Here is a 27,404-nt window from a genome sequence, read left to right as displayed (position 1 = left end):
GGGCTTTGCACGGGAGATGGTTGGTAACTGCACGGAGGGTCACCGCAGAGCTGTACGAAATACGCTCAGAAATCATCTGGAAAAGCATCAGCGACACGGGTTAGAGGATGTTTTGGCTTTGGTGCTGTGCTCACAACGTGGAAATGCTGCAGAGCCACTCCTGGGCCAGATGGAAAGCTGGCTGCTCTGCCCCTCCAGCATCGCCCTGTGTTTTTGCACCTTCTCCCGTGGAAGAGTTCCACGTTCAGCTTACAAAGGCACGCCTTGCTGGGGAGGAACCGTGCTGATTGCTGCACGGAGCAAAGTCGCTGTGCTCAGTTCTGCAACCCGAGAGTAACAAATGAAACGTCAGCCGGGCATTTTTCAATGGACGTTTTCATTTCAACATCTGGATTAAGATGCCACAATGAAAAACAGCACACAGGCTCCCCCGCGCCGCTTTCAGAGATCTCCCGTTCTTCTGGTTCAGAACCAGCGGGTTTCAGAGCAAACAAAGAATCGGTCGGTGCTGCTGCTGCCTCGCTCCTTACTCAACAGCCTGATGTCATGAGAAGAGCAGATTTTTCAAATCTGCATCTCCTCGAGCCAAGGATTTCACACACATTCCCACCCCAAAAAACACCGAGTCAGGAATACAGCTGAAAGCGATTACCTCGATATTTTTCTATGATGAAACTCAAAAACTGCCTTGACTGCCTTACCAAACCCTCCGTCAGACAAATCCCCCATCTGTGCTGACCGCCTGCCTCCCCGGCCTCAGCAGATGGCGGCTGCAAGAAGAAACCTTGCAAGTCCCTGAAAACCAGGGTGTAACCTCACCTGTAACCAAGGGTTTGGGGCCTCTCCCCCCAGGTATTTAATACCATCTGATTTAGTGGTGTTTCCACCTCCTCCCCACCATTTCTTGCACAGACCTGGCCCCCGCCTGCTCACCCAGCAGAGCTGCAATGCTGGCACCACGCTGCACACCTGCAGCTCCTCACCAATCCGTCTGGGGTGTCCTATTAGCAGAGCTCCTACAGCTGACGATCTTTTTAAGCAGAGAGAAAAAGCCTTGTTCTTGGAAAGACAGGGGGCAGAAAACATAATTAAAAAAAAAAAAAAGTATTTATTGTAGAAATCTTCACAAGAGGTCAGTCACATTTCACCAAGATCAACCTTTTACCTGCAGTGATGAGGACGATGTGCCCCCAGTACAGAAGAGGTTCTTCTATCCATGCCCAGCTGGGATCACTCGTTACCTCTGTCAATCCACTGGAACAACGCTGCCCACAGCTATGAACACGCTCCTCTCCCTCTTAAACAGAGCTGCTGTTTTCCTCGTGCACAGAGGAAGAGCACATGCCCCTGTCACTGAGCTCAGCAAGAGCCACATTTTGTATTAGTACAGGAGATGATACCCAGACCAGGATGCACAAATCCAGCTTTAGGATGCAGGGAAACCACTCTCTCCCAAGCAAAACATATTTACCAGCATGAGCAAAGAGAGATCTTCAAACTGTTTTCAGAGACTTCACTGAGTAATCACAGAAATGTAATAAACGTGTTCTGCATTCGTTTAAAACCAGAAGAGAACTATTTCGGCTCCAGTGGAAACAGTTTGGCCTTCCCGGGAAGCATCTGGGCAGCATTCAGGCAGATGCATAAAGGCAGTGGAAAGCAAACACAGACTGCGGGGCGAAGCACGGAGCGTGCGGCGCTGCGCACGAGCGGCCACACCAAGAACGAGGGGTGGGGAAAATCGGGATTAAAAAGAACGAGGAAGGTGACTGCACCAGGCAAGTAACAGGTAGAAACAAAAGCAAGGGCAAATAAAGAGCAGCAGCAGATGAACTGCTTCTCTCTCATTGCAGACACTTCTCTCTCTTTTTAAACTGTTTCTCTTAATGCAGATCCTTTTCTCTTCCAGTGCAGGGACCCTTCTTGCACCCTTCTGTACGCAGGGATGTGTGGCAGCACCTCCTCAATCCTGAAAGCAGTCAATTTGGTAGCAAAAAGCACCGAGCTGGCACAAATCACCACAGCCAGCAGGGACAGCACGCTCCTGCCCAAGGCTCTGTGCCCCCACTGCTCCGACAGCCCCAAAATGTCCCCCATGGGCTCACCCAGGAGCTGGGGGTGCTGGTGCTGGCCAGGAGATGTCGGTGCTCCCGTGGATGGAGCACACGGGGCACGCAGGCAGCTGGGGCTGGTGACATCGCCGAGCTCCTCGGTGCCTTGGGCAGCCGTCAGGAATTAATGCCGGCCTGAAAGCAGCCCTCCAAAAGTTGAGCAGCTGCTCGTGCAAGCGGCTAACGACAGGGTGATGTTAAACCAAAAGCCCAGCTGAAACAAAGGGACGGCTCGACATCTCCCTCGTGCCCCGCTCAGCGACTCCAGGCTCCATCAGGAGACAAATCAATCGCCAGCAGCTGCTGTAGCTCCCCAAAACCCGGCCTGAGCGCCTCGACTGAGGGATGTGTACCAAGAGTTGAAGGCCTCCGATCTCATTTGGTAACGATTTCGTTCTTGAAAAAAAAAAAAAAAAAACTCACAATAATAGGGCTGCCTGTGGCTCAGACAGAGGCACAGCGCCATCCTCCTCATTAATCAAAGGCCTTCCCCATGTCCAGATGTTTGCTGACTTCTCCGGCTCTTTTATTACTGGTTTGGAGACGGAAATCCCTGCTAAAGTTACCCAAACGTAACCGGTTGCTGCAGGACGCCCTCAGTCCTCCAACCTGGCATCGCCGAGCTCCCCAGGAATTCCGTGAGAGCGGCTCCTTTCCTGGGCAGCCCACGCTACTGGCGCCGATATCCACGGGAGTAAGAGGTTATTTCACTTTTAGCACTGTGGGAACTTTACCGTGAGCCCAGAAAGGAGGCTGGCTGCTCGAACCCAGCAAGGCTCAGTGCCTGGGCTTCGGAAAAGGGGGAAAATTGAAAAAAAAAAAAAATAATAATACCACGGAGTGCACCAGGGAAAGGTGATGGGTATGCTGATAAATATTTCAGTAGTCTGACAAGCAGGAAACTGTCAGAGCTGTATTATTCAGTAATTCTGAGCAACAAAACTGATGCTACAGCCAACACGGGACAGTAAGTCGTCTCCCCACAAAGCTTTCACAACCCCAGACCAACTATCGGCTGGCTGCCGGGACCTCCAGAGGTCTTCCAGCCACAGCCACCAACACAAAAGAGCCACGGCTTCACCCGGCCAAGCTCCGAGGACGATTCCCCACAGCCCCTCCGGGCCAAGACTGTGAGCTCAGGGATGAATTTCAGTTCCCTGCCTGGTTTTCCCACATCTCTCCCTCCCTTTTATCCCTATTCTGTATCTACACGGCGCTTTTCTTCCAGTAAATCTGTGTAATTCTCTGGGGCTTGTCTCACATCGGGTTTAAGAATAGCTTTTAGAGCGAAAGAGCCATAACTCAAAAGGACTGTCTACATTTTCCTAATGCCTTTGTTTTTAAACAAATTAAGCCTGCAAGGTACCGAGCATATGCTAGACATCCCCAGCTCTTGCTGGCATGTAGTTAAAAAATAGAAAGTTTGTGCTTTTCTGGAGAGCCGGGTCATTAGCCCGCCTATTTAAAAAGCAGCCTATTATACAAGGAAACTTCTATCTGCCTGAACTACAGATTATAAATCTCCTGTTTAGAAATCTGATATCCCGACATAATTGCCCTTATAACTTACAAATAGGTTCTCTGTTATCCACAGATTAAGCTTCCTCCAAAGCCACATCACATCTGCTTAGTTTTGAAAATATACAGCACAAGCTTCAATTACTTTACACTCTGCACAAAAATAATCCTGAATTTAACTCAGGGTTCCTTGGAATAAGAATTTAAGACCCCATAATCTTTTTATTTCATGTTTTCTCGCCATCTAATAGATGGAAGTATTGGCCAGAACGTAAAATTAATGCCGCCTTCCACTCCAACCACTTCCCAACAATTTCATTATGTTACAGGGGAATTTTTAAAGCAGATATGGCAAAGCAAAAAGCCCCAGCACCTAAACAACCTGAAACGTTCTGCAGGGAAATGGCCAGCTGCTAATTGGAACCACAATCTCTTCATGCCCCTGTAGCAAGAGGTTTGGGTTTTAAAGGCACTGATGTTAAAACCCAACTCCTCTGAGGGACAAAGCAACTCCCCTTGTTAAGCCAACTGAGCACAGCCTGCGCTCACAGCACCCGCTGAGAGCTGCCTCGGGTTCAAGGGGGGAAACTGGAGGGTCTTCAGCAGCAGCACCCAGGTGGGTCAAGCTGGACATGAGAAACCAGAGGTTTAGTGACAAAAATGACAGCAAACCAGCCAAAAATCACACCACCTATACTTCCCTGAAGAGGGGACATCCAACAGCGAGCCCAATGACAGAATATTTCCAAAGATGACTTCGCCGATGCGCACAGCGGAGGGCTCGGGGTCCTGGCCAGGAAGGAGAAGCCTCCTCCACCCCAGCAGAGCCCACGTTTGAAAGGGTCACCCCCTGGGCTCTCGAGGCGTGGGATTGAAGCCCAGCTGCAGGCGAAGGGCTGGGGGCGAGCCCACCTCCTCCAGGGCTGAGCAAGCGCCCGCTTGGCCACCGCCAGCGGCTGACAAAGGGAGAGGACCCTGCTCGCCGCACCCGCGGCTTTCAAACAGCCCGCTGCGATTCCGCTCCAGAAAGATGTTTAGAAATGACACTGCGGGGCTCCATCTTTTTAATTATTGCTCAACAGCTTTCAGAGAAGATTACGTTTGTAAAGGCTTTTTTTTTTTTTTTTTTTCCCCTTAAACTACCAACGCTGAGAACTCGCTGAATCTGAAAATCTGGTCTTTGCCCTCCCGTCCCTTGCAGCCTTAGATCTCAGGGTTTTACAGAGCTCTTTTTGTCTGGTATTTCTCAGTGTTTCAGATGAAACCCTTCAGATTAGGGACTGTAACTTGTAGTATACCAAAAATACCAGCTGCTGAATAAATACCAAAAAAGAACAGCATCGATTCAACCGGCTGCTTTGCCAGGAACTCCCAAACCGGCTCCAATCCTTTTTTCGATCACCAAACGTCCCTTTACAAGCTGAGGGAAACCACAGACCCGATCGATGCCGTCCCCAAATCCTCGCCAACATCCCGCAGATCCCCTGGGGACGCAGCCGGGTGCTCCCAGCCCCAAGCTGCCCCTCGGCCGGGCAGAGCCAGCGCCAGCTCCAGCTGTAGCACCAAGTTTACATCTCGAGAAGCAAATCGCAAGGAAGCCGGGAGGCTTACAGAAAACCCACTTTTATTTAAGAACTGGGTCCCACACCCAGCAGACGCCCCCGTCCTCCGAGGGGCCAGCCAAGGCCGGGGCACGGCCAACACCCGCCGGCTGCCCTCGGCCCTGGGCTCGTTCGTTTTCCCTCACACCCAGGACTCAAGAAACCATCCTGGGCAGCTCCCCTAAATCCTCAGCAGCTCCCCTAAATCCCCTTTCAGCCTCAGCATCCCCCAGGAGCGTGGCGAAACCCAGCCCCACAACCCCACCGCCCCTCTGCGTGCCCCCAGCCCTCTGCCCCGGCCGTGCCCAGAGCCCTGGGGGCGCGCAGGAACTTTCTGGAAGGCTCCGAGCCCGCAGCCCCACCGCTCCTCGCTTCATCCCCAGCGGGACAAAGCCCGGCAGGACCCTCCCTATGGGGCCACCCCCCCACACACACAAACCCCTCACCGCAGCCCCGTCGCGGTCTCACCTTGCGGTGCTTGTCGGCGAAGGGCAGCGCCAGCCAGGGCATGGCCCGCACCGCCTCCTGCCACTGCTGCTGCTCCTGCTCGGCCGACACGAAGACGATCTCGAGGCGCTGAGCTCCGGCCGCCGCCGCCTCCCCCCTGAAGCGCCCGTAGAAAGCGGCCAGGCTGGCGCCGAGCTGCGCGCAGGGGCCGCTCAGGCTGCAGCCGAAGTAGAGCCCCACCAGCGAGACCCCGCGGGCCGCCAGCGCCGCCACCGCCACCTCTTCCCCGTCGGCGGCCACCAGCACCTCGCCCAGCACCTCGGCCAGGCCGCCCGCCATCCCGCTCCCTCTTCTGCCTCCTTCTCCCCCCCCCCAACCCTGCAGCTCAGCCCCGGCCCCGCCGAGCCCCGCTCTGCGCCGCTCCCGGCCCGCCCGGGCCGCCAGGGGGCGCTGCCGACACAAGCGCGGCCTCCGCCCGCCCCCGCCGCTGCTGCTGCTGCTGCTGAGGGGCCCGGCCCGGCCTCCCCGGGGCTCCGTGAGGGGAAACCCGAAGTGTGTATGTGTGGGGGGGGTTAATGGATGGGCGCTGGGTGCCCTCACGGGGTCTGGTGTCTTGAGAAGTGGTTTTGTTCCGGCCTCGCTAAGCTCTCGGCTGTCCCCCCTCGGGTCGCAGCCCGAGGTGGGAAGCGTTCTTTGTTTGCCAAATGGTGAACCCCAAAAGCCGAAGCGTCGAGGCGAGGAAATGTGGCTGCCTCGAAGCACGCTGGCTGGCTGCCTTGCGATGCGGGGAGGAAATAAAGTGTACACAGGGACATGCAAAGCAGGCTTTGAAATGTATCCCCTCTTCGTAACCAGGGCCTGCAACCTGCGAGCACACAGGACATGCAAGGTCCCCAGCCACCCATGTCACTGCCCCAAGCCCAAGCCACCCACTTTCCAGCAACCTCCCCACAAGACCACAGCCAGCACTGGGTGCCTGAATCCAAGACTTCAGCTTCAGAAACCCCACAAACACACCTCTAAAGGCACAGAGCTCCTCTGGTGCCACACAAGCACACTTTGGTGAGGGAAAGGTGCCTGCACAGGGCAGCCCCCTGCTCCCTGAGCGCCTTCCTAGGAGAGCCCCAAAGCGGCAGCCCCACATCTTGCTGGCTACTGTAAGAGACGCTTATCTTTACAACATTTCCTTACTTGGCTTTTCACTTGGCTTCTTGTTATTGCTGCTTTCAATTGTATTTAAAATTGTTGTATAGCATCCAGAGCCATTAGGGGATGCTTTATAAATACAATTAATTATCGTTATTATTATTAGAGCATTACAATCTCTCTTTTCCTTTGCCAAGACCTGCTCCCTAGAGGTGGTTCAAAGCAAGAGGAGTTTTGTCTTGTTTTTATTTGTCCTGCCTTATCTGCTTTAATTAAGTATTTGGGCTCGTTAGGGCAGGGAATCTGTTTTTTAAGTCGGTGGCCCTGAGCTCAACAAACCTATGTGACAATATAAATACTCTGCAGTAAATAATGATATTTATAGCTGCAGTCAACTGAAAATGACCTCTTTTTTAATGAACCAAGCAGAAATAAGATGCCCTGAAACAGAGAACAAGTAAAAAGTGAGGACCAGCTGGACCTGTCCAAGCAGCATCCCCAAGGCGAGGCTACCCAAAATGGGGTGAACCCATACAAATTCTGGCAAGTCCCGCTGTGAGTGGCCATCAGCTCACATGCAGACCCCGCAGCATCACCCCGAGGGGCCAGAATTAAAGAGGCACAAGGACAGCGAGGGGCTTTCACCCAACAGTTTCTTGTCTGCAAAGAGCTATTGCCAGTCTGCTTTTTTCTACTATTCATTTTTAGAGCTACCGCTTTTGAAACTGCACCGCCCGCGTACTGTATTTTCCTCTAAAGTATTTGGCAAATATTTTGCCAAAGTATCTGGCAAACAGCATTTGGCTAATACTTCCACTGGCCTTGCGGTTGGTTTCCCCACAATCGGTGTTTATCGGGGTCTTTTCCACAAGAAAGGAAATCCCGAACAAGTGGTCTGAAGGGAGGCGAAACCGATGGGTCCCGCGGTGTCAAACAAACGAGAGAAACCCTGAAAAAAAAGAGTTTCATCCCCGGCTCCCTCCTGCTCTGCGTGGAAGTGAGGAAAGCTCGGCGTGCTGGAGGTTCCCGAGCCTCAAGTGACACCTACCGGCAGCGGGGCTCGGGCTCCTGCTGCCGGTGCCCGGTCCCCGGTGTCCCGGTGGGGCAGGAGGGATGCAGGGTGGGCTGCGGGAGCTGCAAACCGAGCTCAGCTCACGCTTCCTGTCTCAATCGGAGAAGCTCTTCACGCTTCGTGGCTTCTGCCCGAAGTCGGTGATGTGAGGGCGTGGTGGTAGATGCTCATCAGCCCGAGAAAATTAAGCCCGTGGCATTAAAAAAAGAAAAAAAAAAAAAAAAAGGTACGCTCAGGGTGGTTTCTTAAGCAGGAGAAGCCTGATTAACCTAAAGCCATAGGTTAAAGAAGCCACCAAAGAAAACTCCTGGCCACCAGCAGCCTGGTTATCGTGGGAAGGGCTCCAGCAGGGTTCCCAGCACATGGGTGGCAGCAGCAGGCGGCGGTGGGTGCACGGCGGTGCCAAGGCAGGAGGACTTGCGGGTGCCAGCGGGACTCTGGATTTCTCATTGCTTTTGTGAAACTGGCAACTGCCTTTTGGAGACTTTCCATCCATTGTGAACAGCAGCTTCCAGCCTCTCTGTAACCCTTCTTACAGAGGCGTGCCTGCGCTGGCCATATGGGACAACAGGGTGAGCAGTTCTTTTATGTGACCCCAGAAATACAACCTGCCTGATACCCTCTTGAACATGATGAGAAGGCTGACTGCAACAGGGATTGGGTGAGCATCCTGAGCTGCAACAGGCTGTTCCTGCCATCTCCCATCTCTTTTACTCCTTCAATCCTCTTTCTTACTACTATTTCTCCCCTCTGAGATCAGAGGACACAGCTACAGGGCACAGCTCTGATCATGTGGTCCCAAGGTATGGCACTTAAAAACTAAAGGCTCTTTAGTTTTTAATTTAGCTGTATTCTGAACTCCAAATGACATGGGGAGAAGTGGATTTTCCATGATATCTGGACATTAGCCAGTAGCCAAGTCTCTTAAAAGAAAAGGGGCTCTTCAAACAGTTGAGCGTTTGACACAAATCCATTGTGTTCTGACACTTTTCTTAGTTGGTAGCTCTTAATCTTAATGGCTCCAGACACGGTACATTTGTGAGGTTTATTTTAGTAATGTGATGTTGGCTGTATTTCAAAATATGGACATATACATCTAGAGAAACCCCTGGGTAGCCATCCTGCTGGAAATCTGCAGAGAAAGGGCCTGATTCTGCCCTCCTGATGCTGCGTGCAATTGCAAACCTTCTCCCTTCAGCTGCTTTCTTCTGGATTTACACCAGCATTGCTGGGAACGGCACGGGGGCCCAGCTGTTGAAACCAACTCCGACAGGGCAGGCCATCTGTGTGCTCCAGATGGTTCGTAGCCAGTCACACATTAACTCCTTTAAACAGGTCTGTGCTGAGGTACTGGGCTTCCTCAGCACGGCTTCACGTTGACTGGAGGTCTACACTGGCTGAGTTCAACGATGTTACGCTCCGAAGGAATTTGACCCTTCAAATTCTTCCAGCCGGTGTTGCAACAGCGTTAACATCCGGACTGCTGGGGGCGGCTGGGTTCAAGGCCGGCCCTACCTTTGACCCTCCCCATCCCTGGGGCTCTGGCAGAAGAGCCCTGCTGAACCTTGTGGGGCAGCTGGCAATGTCCTTGTGCCCGTGATGGAAAGGGAAGGAGCAAATGTGGCAGCACGAGGCTCAGCTTGCACAGCACCTCGTCCCCTCCCCGGCAGTGTGCTGCCTGTCCTGCCGGCAGCGGGACAGTGTGGTCCCAGCCTGGAGATGTCCCTGACCCTGCTCGTCACACCCAGTCTGCTTCCCAGCAAGATCAGGGTCCACGTGTGACCATGAAAAAAGAACAACTCTTCTGAAAATAAATATTTTATTTCAAACAGCAGCAGCAAAACAAAAGAAGAGTGCGTGTGTGTGTGTATGTCTGCCTGTCTGTCCATCACAGCCCTTCCATGTGTGTTTGGCTCTTCAGGGACTAGCCCAGGACCTGGCTCCTGGGGCTGGAAGGTATTGTTTCCCCCCTAAACCTGAAGAGAAAGAGTTTTATTCCTTTCATAGTCCTTTTCCCCAGGTTTCTGCCTGGTTCTCCCCCTCCTCCTTGCCAGCCCCGGGTCTTGATCTCAGCAGGGTCACCAGCAAACTTCAAAGCGACTCACACTTGCGCTGTTTGTTGAGGACTGAATGGCACCATCTGAGCCTTATCTGTCCCCTCCTGCCTACCGGCACCGCAGGAACCCTCTAGCCATCAGGCAGCTGACTTACAACTGCCAGGCAGGATGCACCTCGTTCCCTGCCAACAAATTCTGTTTCTTCATAGCTGCCAAAAAAAAGTGCTGCCTCGCAGGCAGCACAGACTCCCGCACGAGCACCGAGTGATGTGAACACTGCCTAAGGAAACTGTCCCAGAGTTAAAATAAACTCGGGAACTTCACACTGAGCTTTACATTGTTCTCTCCTTGTTTGTGAAAAGGTTTTGTTGATCAGTGAATGAAAACCTCTGCACTGAAACATGCGTTTCTTAAAGAAATGAATTTGGGGGAGTTTTGCAAGGTGACGTTTCCCCAAAAGTCAGGAGGAACAGGAGGACCAGACCACAACACCCTGTTGTCCTGCGGTGCCTGGATCTCAACATGGCACATCAAATCCCTGAGGCTGTGACTCACCACCGCTACAGCCCAGCTTTCCATGATGTCACGTTACAGCCCAGCCGAAGCAGCAAGGGGGGTAAGTGACACATTAACGAGGTTTTACATTTCTACTTGGTGGCATCACACCTGTAGGGCACTGAGAAAGTGTTTAAGCAGCCCTAAAAGCAAGCCTCACTTTCCACTGTAAAATTCCACACATCGGAAATGGATTTTGTTACAGCTACTTGGTTATGGGCACCTGTGTGGAGGTAAAATCTCACCTAACAGCCCCAATCCCACCCAGAGCAGGGCCCCTTTTCTCACCAGGTGCCGGGCAAACACAGCCACGGGCACCGCAGCCCAGAGACGGTCCCGCCTTTGAACATTTCCACCCCTGCAGCACTGCTGAGGTGTTTCAGCCTGCCTGGTGGATGGGGAATCCCTTTTTTGGGGGGTGATTCCCCTGGTGCCCAGGCTGGCTGGTGAGGTGTCCCTGGGATGGGACAGAGGCAGAGGGGCCATCCCTGGAGGACATGCTGAGAAATCCCTGCCTTGGCTGAGCAAACCTTGCTGGGGGGCTCTCTGCAGACCCATATCCCTCACAGTGTGTGTGACCTCGGGACATTTTTATCAGGCTCCAGCCCTACCCCTGAGCAGGGGGGACGCAGCCCATGCGTGTCCCCACCCCACAGACGCTGCCTCACAAACCCTCAGCCCCCAACCTGAGGGGGGCTCCTCAGCCTCCCCCAAACGCCTCCGCGTTGGAATCCCCTCAGGGGCCCCAACCCCAGCCCCAGCCCCGGCCCCTTCCAGGCCGAGCCGGGCCGGCCCGCACCGCCCCCAGCCGGCACCCCATGGCCCCGGGGGCGGGGAGGCGGCCCGGGCCGTGCCCATAAGGCGGCACCGGAGGCTGGAGGGGGGCTGGAGCTCGGCGGCTGGGCCCATGGCGACGGCAGCGGGGTGGCTGCGGGGAGCCAGGCGCCTCCTCCCCGTGGGTGTCCGGCGGGAGAGCCGGGAGCTGGCCCGGCTGGCGGGGCCGGTGGTGAGAGACGGGGCCTGAGGGGACCGGGGCGGGGGGGGGGGGGGGGGGGGAGATGGAGAGGAACCGGGCGGGTAACGGCGGCGCTGAGGGGAGCGGAGCGAGGCAGGCTCCGAAGGCGGCGTTTTCACCTCGCCTCCCTCATCCTGGCTCGGCTCCGAGCTCTGCAGAAGCGGCTGTGTGCTTCTCTGTACGCGGCAGGCTGGGATTAAAGCGTTAAATCGCCACCGTTTAGCCCTTCGCTGGCACCCGGCTGCTTGCTCGTCCCACAGAGCCAGCGCTGGCTCTGGCAGCCCCTTCCCAGCATCTCCCTGCCGGGTGCTGGTGGCACAGCCCTCCCTCAGCAGGGTCCTCATCCGAGGGCAGGAACAGCCCCCGGCCTGAATCCCTGGGACACAAAGCCTTGAGGCTCAAATCTGCTGCTCCGCGTGGTGGCTAAGGACCAGCTGCAGGACAGCGCTGAGATGCCCTCGGTGACATCTCCCAGGGACCTGGTGCGATGGGGCCGCAGAGGAAGTAACGACTGGTTTCTGTTCCTGGAGCAGAACGCGTCAGCCCCAAGTCCCGTGCCCCCAAGTGCTTCTACCTTTGGCACAGTGCTGCTCTGTGGGCGTCGGTAACCTCAAAACCAAACCTACAGCTGCCTTCCAGGTGTAGGACGTGGTAGTTCACGCTCGTTTCGTGTCAAACCCCGTGCTGGAGCAATCGTGGTTGTGCAGACCTCTCCTGCGGGGATTACTCACTGCTGAGACGTGTCGGGGCCTGAGAGCATCCGTAGGCAGCAGTGGGAGGTCGGGGTGGGAGAAGGTTTTGTTGGGTTCGTCCTCAGACCCCGCAGAAGCTGATTCTCCAGCAGCCTGGGCTTGGGAAAGAAGCGAGAGCAGCCCCATGGTCCCCAGCCATGTCCACAAGTCAGTGGGGCTCTAGCTCTTTGCATCCAGTCCACGCTGTGCTGCAGCTCTGTGCCTCACACGCTGGAGCAGGGCTGTCCTCATGCCAAGGGAAAATGAGGTGGTGAGCACAGTCTCTGCGACAGCATCGCCAAGCCTTGCTGTAGCCCCTGGCAAGGAACGAGCAGGCTGGACGTAGCATCTCTGCAGGAGGAGAGGACAGTGTGGTTTGTGGAGCTGAGCTTTTCCCAGATGCATAGAAGCATTGGGATTTTTTATTTTCTCTCTCTACTCGGTTTTCATGATGGAAAAGAGGCTTTCTAGGGGAGCCATTAAGCCCCAGCTAAACAAAGACATCTGGCAGATTGACTCTGCAACACCAAAATACCATCAGAGGCAGCAGCCGGTGTTGAAAGACAAAGCCACTGAGAGCCTGTGGGAGGCTTACAGCTGCTGGTCCAAACCTGACCAGTCATGGTCCAAACCTGACCAGTCATGGTCCAGCTGCAGGGGAGGGACGGTGCTCATCAGGTCTGGATGGGTGCTCACCTCAACATTCCTCTTCCCCCCCCCAGTTTGTAGCCCAGCTGCTGGGGTTCCTGATCAACGTGGTCAGCTCCATATTCTGCGGCCATCTGGGAAAAGCCAAGCTGGACGCCGTGACACTGGCTGTGTCTGTATGTATAACTCTGCTTCTCCTCTGATTTAAAGCATGTAAATAGAGACATCAAAAAAGAAGTCTTGTAGGAATGTTTATCTGATGACCCTGTGTATCAGCACAGCCTGATGCAATGCAAATATTGCATCCACCAAATTGTTCCTTCCTTTGCCCTGAACAGAGGCAGGGGATGAGAGCTGAGCAGTAATGACTGTGCTGGTGCAAGGCCAGCAGCTGGTCAGGGAGCTGGAGCTGCCAGACCTAGGCGTGTGTGTGCTGAGGAGCAGCACTGTTTGTAGTCCTTTAGATACTCATCCCTCGGTAGAGATTCCTTTTCACATCAGAACAGGGAAGAGACTATTTAGGTAACATGAATGTGTTATTTTGAGAAACAGAGAAAGACTGGAAACTTCCCAAAAACCCATAGCTGAACTGTCTCTCCACCCAGCTGGGAGGGACACAGTGCTTAGGGCCAGGTCTTCCCTTGCAACCCAAGTCGCTTGTGTCTCCTCCAGGTCATCAATGTGACAGGCATCTCCATCGGTTCTGGTTTGGCCTCAGCATGTGACACACTGATGTCCCAGGTAAGGTGCAGCTCCCCCTTTGTACCTGGTGGGGTTGGGTTGGCGATGTCTCACCTCCTACACAGTGTGGTCTGGGCACAAAGGGTGGGAGGCAAGGGTACAGGCAAGGGATGGATCTGAGATGGGCTCCCTGAGGAGCACTGGGTCACGCTTGGGTAGCAAAGTGGGGTGCAATCCATCTGAGAAACAGCTAAACCCAACCAGCTTGGTGCTAACCACTCCTGGGAGGAGGGGGGAAAGGTATTTAATCAGTCCATTGTTGTCCCAGTCTTGAGCACTTGCCCAGATCCTTCGGTTCCCCATATCTCTCACCTTGCTGCTTTGTCCTCACGCAGACATATGGTGGCAAGAACCTGAAGCAGGTGGGCACCATCCTGCAGCGAGGGATCCTCATCCTGCTGCTGTTCTGCTTCCCTTGCTGGGCACTCTTCATCAACACCGAGCGGCTCCTCCTGCTCATCCAGCAGGACCCCGAGGTCTCCAGGTCAGGGGTGAGATTGAATCTGATTCCCCCTCAGCAGTGTGTCAGGTCTCAGCCCTCCAAGCCCTGAAGCCCCTGGGTCAGAACAGGGTGTCATCTGGGACCTTGCTTGCTAGCAGAGCCAACAGAAACCCCCATTAACAGGTTAAAGAGTCCCTGAAGCTTCCCTGGGATTTGAGGCCTCTGTGTCCTCTGCATCTGGAGGACTGTAGTGGGTGCCCATCACCTCTCAGCTTGCTACCAGTGGCAGTGGCTGGTGTATCTCCTCTCCTCCAGACCTTCTGGGCTGGGTATTTGGCTGTGGCTGGGTAGTCTTGAAGTCGAGATGCCATGGAGATCAAATGCAATGCTGCTTGGTTTGGCTCTTGCTTTCCTGTATCCTTAACTGAGTAAACACCTCTCTTTCCAGGTTAACTCAGGTCTACGTGATGATCTTTATTCCAGCTCTTCCTGTAAGTTGCTGCTAAAGCTGTTAGAAGCTCTGTCTCCCTTGGTAGCATGGGGAAAGGAGGAAGGGTCCTTGCACTGCGGGTCACAGGGCAGCATGATTTCAGGTTTTACAATGTGCACCTTGATCTTAGGCATTAATGGACGTGCACTGGCCAGTGGCTGCTGGACCAACAAACACGCAGCCGTTCATCTTAGTGTGCAGAGGCTTTTACTACAGGCCACGTCTCTGCCCAACAAGTAAGAAGCTCTGGACATTGGAACCAGGGGCTGCAGGGCTCACTCAGCTCTGTGATAAAGGCTGCAGCTCGCTGTTAGCACATGCAGCCACTGGGATCTTTGCTGCTTACTCCCTCTGGAGAGGCTCCTCTAAGTTGGAGCAGTACTCTTGGAGAATAAGTGCCTGTAGGTTAATGCTTTCTGCCAAGGTTTCCAGGCTCTGCTGTCCCATGCTGATAAGGAAGCAAGGGAGATCTCCCACTGGGAGACTGATCTCCGCCTAGCAGGAATGGGAGGTGCCTGTTGTTACTCTTGGCTTGGGCTGCATCCAGTCTCAGACACCAAACTTAACACAGAGCAGAGATGCAGGGTGTCAGGCATCGTGCTGGGCTGTGGCACCCTGACAGGGCCGTGCAAGTGTCCTGGGAAGGACCTAGCTGCAGGTGTTAAACTGTAGCTGGCTGCTGAACCATGGTACGGCACTGCTGATGAAATGAATCCTGACTTTTACAGGCGGCGTTTCTGTACCAGCTGCAGACAAGATATTTACTAAGTCAGGTATTGTGTAACTAACTGGGCTCTGGGCCACGGGTTAAAGGTATTCCTAGCAATATGGATAAGATTAGGGATCTAAATTCTTCCCGTCGTGGTGAGAGCTGGGCTGAGGAATGTGTGATCCACAGCCTCCAGCTGGCCCTGCAGGACAGGGAGAGCTCATGGGGAACCACCCTTGGGTTGCTCCATTCCCCCACTGCTGCCTCCCAGCTCTGCACCAGCTCTTGAGCCCTGCATGCTGCCTTCTGTGTGTCTGACACAGTCCGGCCTTACCTGAAATGAAAGCCACCTTCTTGGCTTTCTCCTTGGACCCTGCTGAAGGTCTCCCTAGTGTTCACTGGGTGGTGGCTGCAGGTTTGGGGGCTTGGACTGTGCTGGGGAAGCAAACTCCAAAGTCTCTCCTTGGCTTCCAGGCGATCATTTTACCTCAGGTGGTGACAGGAATTGCAGCCAACATCCTCAATGTGGCCATGAACGCCTTCTTCCTGTATGCACTGAAGCTGGGCATAGTGTAAGTGTGAGCAGAGGTGGTGACAGCCCCTCCCGGGGTGCAGGGGTTTGCTCAGGGCTGTAGGGGTTTGTTTTGAGTGCCCAGTTCTGTAGCACTCTGCCCCCAGCTAACCAGATTGGAAAGATAAGGCTGGGGGTGATTTGCTTGAGACTTACGTGGGTGGCACCAGGTCCCCCGCTGGAGCTGAGGAGTGGGTGAGGGTGGTGTTTGTAATCTGCCTGTTTCTCTCCCCAGGGGCTCGGCCTGGGCCAACACTGTTTCTCAGTACACCCAGGCCATTCTCCTCTTCCTTTATGTGCGGTGGAAGAAGATCCATGTGGAGACCTGGGGAGGTACTGTTTGTGGGTTGGCTCTTCAAAATACCAGTGTCTGGACCTGGGGATTTGGCACAGTCACCAGCACCTGAGGTGTAGGTCCGACAAAGGAATTACCATCCCCTCACCGTGGGGCGAGGCTGTAGACATGATCCCACGGCCTTTCTGGAGACCCGGCTTAATTCTTGATCACCCTACCTCAGGGATGCACGACAGTACAGCAAGACTGAGCTGATGTGCTGGGAGCTGTGGCTGGGATGCTGTCCTGCAGTGTCCAGAAAAGTGTGTGGCTCCCTTTGGGGAATGCACTCACGCTGCTTCACTCCTACCTTGCAGGTTGGACCAGGGACTGCCTCCTGGACTGGGGCTCCTTCATCCAGCTGGCGGTGCCCAGCATGCTCATGATGTGCATTGAGTGGTGGACCTTTGAGATCGGGAGCTTCTTGGCAGGTGAGTCCCAATCCTTGTCGTTTGGTGCAGCCATGCCTGCTCTGGTGGCCACCTCTTGAGTGTGTCCCTCAGCATCTCCTGCCAGCAGCGTCCTCGTCTCCAGGGCTGATTCTGTAGGATGCTGCATCTGTGAGATGGGAACCATGTAGTCACTGCCTCCTTGTCAGCAAAGGAGGAGTTGTAACTCTGACCTAATGAAGGACGTGCTGAATCTTTTCCAGGACTGCTCAGTGTGGTGGAGCTGGGCGCGCAGTCGGTTATCTACGAGCTCTCCTCTGCAGCTTACATGGTAAGGGCTGGGTGCGTTAAACTGGGATCAGCCTGGGAGGATCCCCCAGACAATGGTGCTGCAGACCAAGGCTGGGGAGGGAAGCATGGCAGGAAGCAGGAGTCAGTACCAGGCAGGTGATAACTCTCAAGCCTACCGTGTAGCTGCCAACCAGGGCTGTGCTGGAGATGAAAAATCCCTTTACTGCATTTGCCAGTCTCTGCTCAGAGAATATCCAAAGTCTGCTCATTTTGGCATCACTGTGATTGTGTGTGTGTGTGTGTGTGTGACTGCTTCACCAAAGTGGCTGGGTAGGGGGTCTGTTGCAATTCCAGTCTGCTCTGATGCTTCCCAAAAAACTCTGCACATTGGGCAGGGAGCAGTGTGGGGGTGGGTGTTAGCACTTTGTCCCAGATTCCCTACTGGGAAGAAGAAAATTTGGTGCAGGCTTTAATTGCCACTCACCCCCTCTTTGTCTCCTGATACTCAGGTGCCTCTGGGCTTCAGCGTGGCTGCAAGTGTCAGAGTGGGCAATGCCTTGGGATCAGGGGATGTAATGCAAGCCAAGACCTCCTGCATCACTGCCCTGCTGTGCACAGGTCAGCCTAAGCCCCTGCGGAGGGGAATAAAAGACAGGTATCAGCACCGGGTTCAGTTCACCTCTCACAGGGCTGGGGACACCCCACCAGCAACCCCAATCCACTTGTTTGGGCAGGGTGAGACCCTGGCTCTTCTGCTCTGTTAGGAACCTGGTGCAAAGGCTCCAATAGTGAAAAAATGCAATTTAGCATTCTGTTTTCCACCTCCAGAAGGTGGATGGAGCATCTGGGCAGAAAATGGGGAAAACAGACTTGTCCTCTACTGCAGTGACAGCTGGAGGTCAGCCAAGCCTGGTTCCTATCACATGAAGCCCCCGAGGTCTGGGCCTGACCAGGAGCAGGACATGCTGCCTTTGAGGCAAGCTGTTTATTTCTTTTCCTTGCAGAAGTTCTTGCTGTGGTGGTTGCAACACTACTGGGAACCCTAAAGGACGTGGTGGGCTACATCTTTACCAATGACAAGTGAGTTAACAGCTTTGAGTATTGATAACTTTCCAGAGAATGCGATGTGCCCCAGAAGCAGCTCAGAGGGACCTGAGGGATAGAGTTCATAAACGTCCATCTGGCAAATGTGTTCCCCAAAGGTTTCTCCTCACCACCAGGTGTCAGTGGGCAGCGTGGATGCTGCTGAGGGTGGGACAATACCATACCCAAGCTGTGTGCGCTCCCCACAAGTCTTGTGTGCTGGGAGCAGGCATCACAGCTGGCCAGGAGATGTGTCAGAACCAGAATGTCTTGAGACCAGACCATGCTGCTTTCCCTGATCAGTACATACATCTTCTCCACAGGGAGATTGTTACCTTGGTGTCCAAAGTGATGATCATTTTTGCTCCGTTCCACTTGTTTGATGCAGCAGCAGTGAGTATTCCAGCACATAGAGTGATCTCTCTTTGTAGATTGGGGTGCAGTGGAGACTGCAAAGCTGATTTCAGCTCTCTTGATCTGTTAAAGTCACACAGAGAAGCAAACTGAAAAACTGTCACAGCAGCTACTTGCATTAGCTCTAGCACCTCAATGTCCCTTGTGCTTGCAGATGCCCACTGGCATTGCTGCAGAACTGCCCAGTTCTTCCTCTTTTCCTCCCATCAAGGCTTCAGCTTTTTACTAGTTTTTCAGAGCAAAACAAGCAAACTTCTGACATCTCTGAAGATCCAGCTCTCACAGCACAGTGGCAGTCCTCATGCAACTCATTAGACAGCAATGCCAGTCTGCTTTCTTCTGTCATGTCCCTGGGAGGGAGATGTAGGCAGTGTGGACAGCACGGTGAAGTCTGCTGCTCGCCCCTCGGTGCCTGCAGATGGCTCCGTGCTCTGTGCCTGGCTCAGCAGCCAGGAGGAGAGGAAACTTGCACCATGCTGTCTGTGACCTGATTTTGGTCCCTCTGGGCTCTGTGGGATGGTTCCTGGGGCTCCCATTTTTGCAGGGCTGTGCTAAAACCCCAGCTGCCCTGTGGTGGTACCAGCTATGACACGTGTTCACCTTCTGCCTGCTTTCCTTAGGCGACCTGCGGCGGTGTGCTGAGAGGCACAGGGAAGCAGAAGCTGGGTGCCATTGCCAATGCTGTCGGCTATTACGCCATCGGCATGCCCATCGGCATCTCGCTGATGTTTGCGGCCAAGATGGGGGTGTTAGGTAGGTGCATCGTGCGTCTGGCAGCGGGAGCCTGGCTGGGGAGGAGCTGCTGGGCCAAACCCTGCACCCTGGGCAAAGGTTCAGTTCTGGGACTTGAGAGCCTTCCTTGGGTCGGTGGGGCTGAAGTACACACTGACGTGTTTTGCTGAGGCAGGCTCTGTGCTGTCTCTAGCAAATGGGGGGAAATCAGAGCTGGGATGATGATCTCACCCCACTGAAATCCTAGGGCATTTTAGCAGTGATCGGCAAAAGCTGGGTTTCCTCAAGCCCTTGCTAAGATACCTTTTCCTTCTTCCAGGGCTATGGGTGGGAATGATCGTTTGCATCTCCTTGCAATCCCTCTCCTTCTCAGCATTCGTCATGCGCATGGATTGGAAGAAAGCTGCAGAAGAGGTGAGACTGGTGCTTTCCTGCAGCAACTCTTCAAAGGTGTTAGGCCGGCTCCTGCCCCAGTATGGTGCAGCTGTATGGGGGGGAGCAAAATGACACAGGATCTGTCACTGCTGTAGCACAGGAGTAGTTCGGTGCTGAGCATGGTTTCTTTGGGAGGGTGGAGGAAGGAGGCTCAGGTTTGCTTGGCTGGGCAGCACATCTCTGCTCTGAGAACAACAACTCTTCAACGTGTTTTTAGGCTCAGATCCGAGCTGGACTGAAGAAACAGCTAGAAGATGTGAACTCCAATGGCACAGCTGCTAACAAAACATCTGCTGTGGGTATGTAACCAGGCCTGACAACAGGGAGGGAGCCCCAATTCTCCACCCATCCCTTCCTCTCCTTTAGGGTTATGCCAGTGGTGTCTCTCCTGTCAGCCCCTATGGCTGGAGAGAGCACAGTATCTGGCACTGGTCCCCATTACCTTTGTCACCACCCCGTCTGCTCTAGGGAAGAGCCAGAGCACACCTGTCCCTGTGCTGCTGCATGTCCCAGTGTCCGTGAGCCTTGAGGGAGGACTCTCAGGACTGTCACTGGTGCTTGCAGCTTCACACTGGGAGCTGATTTTGCAGCTTGGCTTCCCTGCCACACTGACCTCTCTTGCCCAGATTACATCTCCGTGGACACAGACACTGTAGACACCGTGGTACTGCCTGACAGCGTGGTGGGAGGCGAGAGGCACCCCGACCACGAGCTCATCACACAAGAGGAACCTGCGGCCATCCCTACTCCTCCTCCTGTGGCGTGGAGGGCCCTGATCATCCGCCGGGTGCTGGCTGCTGCTGCTGCCCTCGCTGTGCTGCTGGCGGGCGTGCTGGTGCGGCTCCTGACCACTAACAGCTAGAGGCAGCACCAGTGTGCCACGGAGAAACTGGCTGCGTGTGCAGGAGGGCAGGTGGGAATGTCCCAGGGGGACGGTGTGGGAAGGGATTCCCCCTCAGCACCTGGTTAGAGACACTTTGCTCCATGGCTGGTTAACTGAAACTGTCTTATGCTACATCCGTAGCTCTTAAAGGAGGGGAGTGTGCAGTACCTGGGCTGGAGGTGCCTCAGAGCTTCTCCAGCACTGCCTGGGGGGCGTCACTTGGATGAGGCTGGCCAGGGATAGAGACAGGGACCTTGTGATGCTTCCTCCTTGCTGGGAGCATTTGTCCTCAGCATTTACTAATGGCAGAGGCTTGTGCTGCCTGCACAGCACCATCCCTCACCCACCAACCTGTGCCCGGATCTCGGTGCATCAGAGCCCACTCTCTGTTGCTGCAGCAGTGCTGTGTAAGGCCAACTGTGGTGGAAAAGAGCTGACCTCTCTGCCAGGTCTCTGACTTTGCTCTACCGGGTATGTGACAAGCACAGGGCCTAAATCAGCTCCTTGCACTTTTGTAACGTGGGCTTTTAATATAATAAAGTTTTCTGAATAAACATCTTGCTGTTAACGTGGTATGAACATGACCTGGGTGGGTCACTAGCACATCCAAGCTATCAGCACAGAGACACAGATTGAGGTAGTACTGAATGACCACTTTTCATGAGAACAGCCTTAAAAGCACCCTCAAACTCCTGGTCCTGGGTGGTGAAGCTGACTCTGGCCACAGGGTCCTCATGCACTGCCAGCCCCCTGACACTTACACCAAGCCCTGTCCCATGTTCCTGCTCTTACCTGGAGCTGCGTGGAGCAGCGATGCTGTGGGTTCTGCAGCACAGCCGGTGCTCAGAGATGAGTACCGCAGTGGAGGATGGCATCACCTGTCGGGCTGTGCTGGGTGCCTGTGGATGGAGAGAAGGGGTCAGGCAGGAGGTCAGAGCAGGTGGTAACCACGGTCCTGCTGTGCCCAGGTGTTGCAGGTTGCAGCAGGCTGGGCCCTGCTCGTAGTTCTGGCAGCACAGCCCAGGAGAGCGGGACAGTCCCTTGCTCTGCCACATGGGCATGGAGCCCCCAGCCTCTCCGTCTCAGAGAGGGTCTGCACACACGGTGACAGCTTCTGAGCCCCCCCAGCTCCCTGCACCAGGCCAAGGCAGGATGCTATATTTGGCCTGGCAGAGTGGTGACGGTGAAATCTGACGCTGCTGTGCTGTGCGAGGCTGACAGCTGGAGCCAATGGGGCCGGCTTGTCTTGGCCACCTCCGCTGGGATGAGAGGGGCCCAGCAACTGCTGGTGAAGCACTCGGAGTCAGGACCTGACAGCGGACGGACCCATGAACCCTCCATCTCCGCTGGAAGAGGAGGACGACCGTCTTGCTCACCAGCCAGCGGAGCCACAGCAGAGCAGGAGCAGGGTATGAGTGCTCACGGGGGCGATTTGGGAAGTCTGAGTCCCCACACCAGCTTGGGGCAGGCAGCGAGCACCTTGCACTGCACGCCTGGGCTCCTCCGCACTGCTCGCGGTGGGACGCAGGCTCCGTGCTGCTCACAGCCCCGTGCCCTGCCCCTGCCCCTGCTCCCCATCGCTGCCAGCCGCAGGGCACACGCAGCCAGCTCGCCTGGCTGAAGTTCACGCCCCGGGTTACACATTGCTCACCCTGGAGGAGCCGTGGCACCCGGCGGTGTTAACAGAGCGCGGAGGAAGGGGTCGTTTCACTCCCTGGCAGAGCGGCAGCATGAAGCGGGCGAGCCTCCCGGAGGAGAACGGCTTCAGCGAGCCCACAGCCACCGGGCAGCACGCGCTCCCGGCCGGGGGCTGCGGGAAGAAACACCGCTGGCTTCAGCGCCTGATCCCGGACAACTTCTGGGAGAACGCAAAGAAGCTGCTGGTACTGGCGGGGCCGCTGGTAAGGACCCTGGGAGGCGAGCACCAGGGCTGCACCGACCACAGCCCAACACAACGAGGAGCAGGGAACTCAGCCAGCAGAGCCTTCCAACAGCTCCTGGATGAGATGGACCCCGAGGGCTGCTAAATACGCTGCCCTACTGTCCCCTAGCCCCGAAGTGTTCCCCGCAGAGCCACCCCTGCTCACCTCCGCCTCTTCTCTCCGCTCTCAGATCCTGATCCAGCTGATGATTTTCCTGATACACCTCGTCAGCTCCATATTCTGTGGCCACCTGGGCAAGGTCGAGTTGGCCTCCGTCACGCTGGCCATCGCGGTAAGAACGCTGCGGGGCTGCCCAGGAGCTGGGTACCAGCCCTGACCCCACTGATGCTGGGGTGGGATATGGGGACGGAGCTGGGGCTGCCTGTGACCTGTAGGGACAGAGGAGACTTCACACTTCTCTCTTTCCTTTTAACTGCTCTCCCTCTTTCCCTACTGGAAAGCCTTAAATACTCCCCATTCTCATTTTTTATTCCCTTTTCCAGGTTATAAACGTTACTGCCATCTCTGTAGGATACGGTTTGTCTTCAGCATGTGACACCTTGATATCACAGGTGGGTAACGCTGCCGCTTGCCCTAAAGACACGGGGTTTCTGGCATCACCAGGCACTGCAGAGCCCCAGCAGCCACCCCATAAGAGGGAGTGCTGAGCTCCCAAGGAAATTCCCAGTCCTTCCCAGCACTCACTGCCTTCCTCTGTCCTGCAGACCTACGGCAGCAAGAACCTGCTGCGCGTGGGGGTGATTCTGCAGCGTGCCACCCTCATCCTCCTGCTCTGCTGCTTCCCCTGCTGTGCCATCCTCATCAACATCGAGCAGCTCCTGCTCCTCCTCCACCAGGACCCCGAGGTCTCCAGGTCGGGTGGCCTCCAGGGGACCCTGCTTTGTCCCTCCCCAGCATGACGGGGGGATGGTGGCTGTGGTCCCTTGCTGACCGTGGCTCTCGTGCCCCCCCAGGTTAACCCAGGTCTACGTGATGGCGTTTGTCCCCGCTCTCCCGGTAAGTCCTGGGTGCTGGCCACACATTTTCCACCACTGTACCCCATCCCATGCTCAGAAGCAGCCCTGGCTCACGCCCCCCTTTGCTTTCCAGGCGGTTTTTCTGTACAACCTGGAGACAAGGTATCTGCAGAACCAGGTGGGTCCCACAGCCCCGAGCCCATGGAGGATCCTCCCGGCTCAGGGATCCCCTCAACCACACGTGGATTTTCATCCACACCACTCCCCATGGCAAGGCAGCATTTGTCCAAGGCACCACGGAGCAGCTCTGCCCCGGAGATCACCCCATCACACAGAAAACTGCATCCCTCTGCCTGATGGACATCCCTTCCCACGTCCCCATGTTGAGATTTTACTTTCAAAGCTCTCGTTTTCCGAGCTGGAGACAACATCAGAAGTTTCCCCCCTCTGGCTGTGAAAGCTGAGGGACTGGGGCTGGCGAGGGTGTCCCTGCAGCTGCTGCAGCCCTGTCCCCTCCTGCTTGCAGATGATCATGTGGCCCCTGGTGCTGAGCGGGATCGTCGGCAACATCGTCAACGTGATCGCCAACTGCATCTTCCTCTACGTGTTCCACCTGGGAATCACGTGAGTAGTGCCCCTAGGGGTAAAAAGGACACAAAAAAAGTGATTTTGTGGGGAAATCAGCACCGCCAGCTGCAGCTGCTGCTCATGGGGCATGGTGGGACGCTAGGTTCCAGCACCCTGCTCCCGGGGAGGTGTGAGTGTGATGCCAACGACCGCTCTCGTTTCCTTTCCAGGGGCTCTGCCTGGGCCAACACTGTTGCTCAGTATTCTCAAACCATTTTCTTGTTCCTGTATATTGTAGGCAAGAAGCTCCACGTGAAGACGTGGGGAGGTAAGGCAGCGCTGACCGCTTCCTGCTTTATGTGCGCACGGTTCCTAAATCTTTCAGCACCTCTTTTGAGTGACTGCTGGTAGTCCTGGAGGGGAAACATTAACCCCAGCCCAGGAACACAGAGCCGCTTCGGTGGCAGCTCATCATGTGAGCGCTGGCAGGGCACGGTGCAGTAATCATTAATTCTGGAGGAAGGAAACCTCCTGCCGAGGTGTTGAGGGTTCAGCCCCAAAGCCGGATGAGCACAGACCTAGGCACGAAGTTGTCCTCAGATGCTCTGCTCCAGGAGGGCTGAGCTGAGCGTTGCACTGCTCTGCTCCATCAGCAGAGCTCCTGAGTGCCTGCTCTGTGGCTGGAGGTGCCATGAAGCCCATGGGTGTTGTGCTGGGGATCTGCAAACGGGTGCTGGTGCGAGTGGTGTGTCCGGCTGCCTCGGGCACCCTTGGAGGTGACTCTTTGCCACTCTGGTCTCCATCGGGTGTCTCTGCTCTGCAGGCTGGTCCAGCGAGTGTCTGCTGGAGTGGGACAGCTTCACCTCCTTGGCCATTCCCAGCATGCTCATGATGTGCATCGAGTGGTGGACCTATGAAATCGGGAGTTTCTTGATAGGTCAGTGGGGAGGGGGGCTGCCAGGGTGCGATGGGGCACCACAGGCAGCGCGGGGGCTGAGGCAGCACTTCTGGGGGTGCCTGAACCCGGTGCTGAGCCCTCCTGCCCCCAGGGCTGCTGAGCGTGGTGGAGCTCTCGGCGCAGTCCATCATCTACGAGGTGTCCGTCGTCGCCTACATGGTAAGGGCTGGGGGTTTTAGTCCAGACCAGGCTCCCTAAGGGCAGTCCCAGCATGGACTCAGAGCCAAAATCAGCTCCAGCTGACTCCGCTCTCCACATCTCCCCCCTCCATACTCTCTCCTTGCTCCTGCCTCCCCCTCCCATGGAGACATCCTAAATTAAACCCTGCTCTCCTTCCCCCCTTGCTGCTGCTGCTGTCGCTGCGTTGACCCCATTACCTGGCCAAAACCCTGTTTCAGATCCCCCTGGGGCTCGGCACGGCTGCCAGCGTGCAGGTGGGGAACGCGCTGGGTGCCGGCGACGTCGCGACATCCAAGAGGGCCTCCTCCACCAGCCTGCTCTGCACAGGTCAGGGCTGCTCCGCGGGAGCAGGTGGTGGTGTCATCCCCTCCACCTGCTCCGTGCTCCCCGTTGCTGTCAGGATGCTCCCAGCTCTTGGTTCTGTTTTCCAGGGTTCTTTTGCGTAGCCATGGGGGCTATTTTAGCTGCCACAAAGGACGTGCTGGGATATATCTTTACCAGCGACAAGTGAGTGTCCCCAGCTCCTGGCCCAGGCGCACGGATGTTTGTTCCTAAAAGCGACCGCTGGCTCTTCTCTGTCCCCAGGGAGATCGTTGACTTGGTGGCCTGGGTCCTGCCTGTCTACATCGTCTTCCATTTGTTTGAAGCCATGTGTGTAAGTCCCCGGGGACACTGCTACTGTCACTAGGGGACCTCAGAGTTGAGAATCAACTGCCCAGGAGTACCCATCAGAAAACCCCAAGCTCATGTAAAGATGCCAGCCCTCAGGACAGGGCAGGGACACAGAAATAACCATCAGAGGCAGGGGAAGCCTTGTCCTCAGGGTCTGTCCAGCACGCTGGGGCAGCACAGGCCTGAATTCAGCCCCAGGTGCACCACATGGCCCCAGCCCCACTCCCTCTCCCCACAGGGTGCCTGCGGTGGGGTGCTCAGAGGCATAGGCAAGCAGAAATTCGGTGCCATCCTCAATGCCGTGAGCTACTACGGTGTGGGCCTGCCCCTGGCAGTCGTGCTGCTCTTCGTGGCCAGGATCGGTGTCATAGGTACAAACCCCTGGGGTGGGAAGCTCTGCACCCCCAAAATCCTCTCCTCTTGGATGGATGTGGCTCCCCCTGCACTGCTAACAGCTTGCTATGACCCCTGCCTGGCTCTGCAGGGCACACTGGGGTGGACTGGGATGGTCCCTGTAACTGCTGGGAGCCCTAAATCACACTGGGGAAAAGCATTTCTGCTGGGCAGCCCCATCCCAATGCCCCTGCTGACCTCAGTGATATCCCCGTTGGGTTTGCCCGGCGGTGGTGCCCGGCTGACACTGGCGTACCCTCGGCAGGGCTGTGGCTCAGCATGCTGGTCTGCGTCTCCATGCTCTGCACCTGCTTCATCGTCTACATCTCCCGCATGGACTGGAGGAAGGCTGCCGAGGAGGTAACCGCACACCACAGCAGCATGCCCACCCCACCGGATGGTCCCTGCCAGCCTCGCTGTGCTCGCAGCGGGCTGGGATAGCAAAACCCAGGGTTCTGCATCTGGGACCACGGCCATTTCCCTGCGCTCGGCTGTCCCCCCAGGCTCAGCACCGCGCAGGAGTGACCCCGCGGCCACCAGAGGAGCCACAACCAGGCCCCGAACCCCCCAGCAAGGCGCTGCCCTCCGGTACAGGACCAACCCCACCGCCCCACGCTCACCTCCCAGCTGCTGCAGTGCGGGGCTGCGTAGGTACGGCTGAGGGCTGGGGCTGTCCGCGTGCCTGCGGTGCTCGTACAATGCTGTCAGACCTCAGGCAAAACCCTCAAAGCCCAGAAGCCCTCGCTGATCCCATCCCCTTCTTGTTGCAGCGGGGGTGGAAGCGCAGAACGGCGTGGTGCTCACGGCCATCACCAGGCTGGAGGGAGCCACCTTCCAGCCGGAGCCCCAGGGAGAGCCACCGGGCAGCACCATGTCCACCAAGGAGCTGATCGTCCGGCGCGGGCTGGCAGTGGCCGCGGCCATCACCGTGCTTGCGCTCGGCATCGTAATAAAGCTCATGACCAGCAAACACTGACTTGCACCTGGGACTCCAGGGACTTTGGGGACGGAGGCCCCTCCTGACTGACGGATGCACAAAGCACAGACCAGCCAGCAAAAGGATCCAGCACCCGCGTGTCCCATCAGAGCAGATGCGTTCAGCCTTTGGCAGCATCTCATCAGATCTTGCTTGGGGCCAGGCCCTACAGCTGCTCCAACACCCAAAATGTTGCTCTGGGCTGCCCGACACGCACCGAGCGTGCAGGTAGCCCCTTCCCTGCCCACGCTGCCAACTGCTGCCTGCTGACCAGAGCTGCACAGCCCGGCTCACGCTGCTGATCTGAAAAATGCCAAATAAAGAATAAACCCAGACGGGCTCAG

The 27,404-nt window shown here is 55.9% G+C and overlaps 3 protein-coding genes and 2 long non-coding RNA genes across 7 annotated transcripts in view; 2 read left to right on the top strand and 3 right to left on the bottom strand.

The window, feature by feature from the left end:
• NXN (nucleoredoxin) overlaps window positions 1–6,038 on the bottom strand; it is a 52,195-nt gene extending 46,157 nt beyond the window's left edge. Inside the window, exon 1 of the mRNA XM_084299642.1 lies at window positions 5,699–6,038. Within this exon, the coding sequence (XP_084155768.1) occupies window positions 5,699–6,016 (318 nt within the window). The 5' untranslated portion in view covers window positions 6,017–6,038. The remainder of the gene's footprint in view (window positions 1–5,698) is intronic.
• A 3,670-nt stretch (window positions 6,039–9,708) lies between these two features.
• On the top strand, window positions 9,709–20,929 carry LOC311217617 (multidrug and toxin extrusion protein 2-like). Of its 2 annotated transcripts, none has more exons than XM_084299842.1 (17): window positions 9,709–11,513; window positions 12,976–13,077; window positions 13,574–13,642; window positions 13,978–14,126; window positions 14,533–14,575; window positions 15,303–15,347; window positions 15,758–15,855; window positions 16,090–16,187; window positions 16,506–16,619; window positions 16,841–16,908; window positions 17,378–17,486; window positions 17,873–17,948; window positions 18,275–18,344; window positions 18,986–19,118; window positions 19,417–19,511; window positions 19,756–19,831; window positions 20,159–20,929. In XM_084299842.1, the coding sequence occupies exons 1-17, from the start codon at window positions 11,415–11,417 to the stop codon at window positions 20,392–20,394; spliced, it is 1,680 nt and encodes a 559-aa protein (XP_084155968.1). In that variant the 5' UTR covers window positions 9,709–11,414; the 3' UTR covers window positions 20,395–20,929. The 2 variants fall into 2 exon arrangements, with proteins under 2 accessions (XP_084155968.1, XP_084155967.1); XM_084299841.1 differs by having other exon boundaries at window positions 19,750–19,831.
• Window positions 14,195–16,216, bottom strand: LOC311217621. The gene is made up of 3 exons (XR_014619053.1): window positions 16,011–16,216; window positions 15,618–15,844; window positions 14,195–15,320 (listed from the first exon to the last, which is right to left on the bottom strand). It is a non-coding gene; the product is annotated as an uncharacterized lncRNA (long non-coding RNA).
• On the bottom strand, window positions 16,615–23,201 carry LOC311217620. Its single transcript, XR_014619052.1, has 8 exons — window positions 23,043–23,201; window positions 22,503–22,931; window positions 22,067–22,225; window positions 21,208–21,314; window positions 19,401–19,581; window positions 18,287–18,428; window positions 17,353–17,500; window positions 16,615–16,746 (listed from the first exon to the last, which is right to left on the bottom strand). It is a non-coding gene; the product is annotated as an uncharacterized lncRNA (long non-coding RNA).
• Window positions 21,693–27,393, top strand: LOC311217615 (multidrug and toxin extrusion protein 1-like). 2 transcript variants are annotated; one of them, XM_084299838.1, is made up of 18 exons: window positions 21,693–21,824; window positions 22,137–22,316; window positions 22,528–22,629; window positions 22,841–22,909; window positions 23,063–23,211; window positions 23,312–23,354; window positions 23,448–23,492; window positions 23,841–23,938; window positions 24,112–24,209; window positions 24,705–24,818; window positions 24,931–24,998; window positions 25,238–25,346; window positions 25,451–25,526; window positions 25,605–25,674; window positions 25,930–26,062; window positions 26,350–26,444; window positions 26,588–26,735; window positions 26,855–27,393. In XM_084299838.1, exons 1-18 carry the CDS (start codon window positions 21,744–21,746, stop codon window positions 27,058–27,060), a joined length of 1,884 nt encoding a protein of 627 aa, XP_084155964.1. In that variant the 5' UTR covers window positions 21,693–21,743; the 3' UTR covers window positions 27,061–27,393. The 2 variants fall into 2 exon arrangements, with proteins under 2 accessions (XP_084155964.1, XP_084155963.1); XM_084299837.1 differs by having other exon boundaries at window positions 23,312–23,492.
• The last annotated feature ends 11 nt before the right edge of the window (window positions 27,394–27,404 follow it).

The sequence above is a fragment of the Netta rufina genome (genome assembly GCF_964035555.1).
Source record: "Netta rufina genome assembly, chromosome: 21".
NCBI classification, from domain to species: Eukaryota; Metazoa; Chordata; class Aves; order Anseriformes; family Anatidae; genus Netta; species Netta rufina.
Note: the sequence above shows the minus strand (reverse complement) of the source record. Positions and strands in the feature narration are given on the sequence as shown.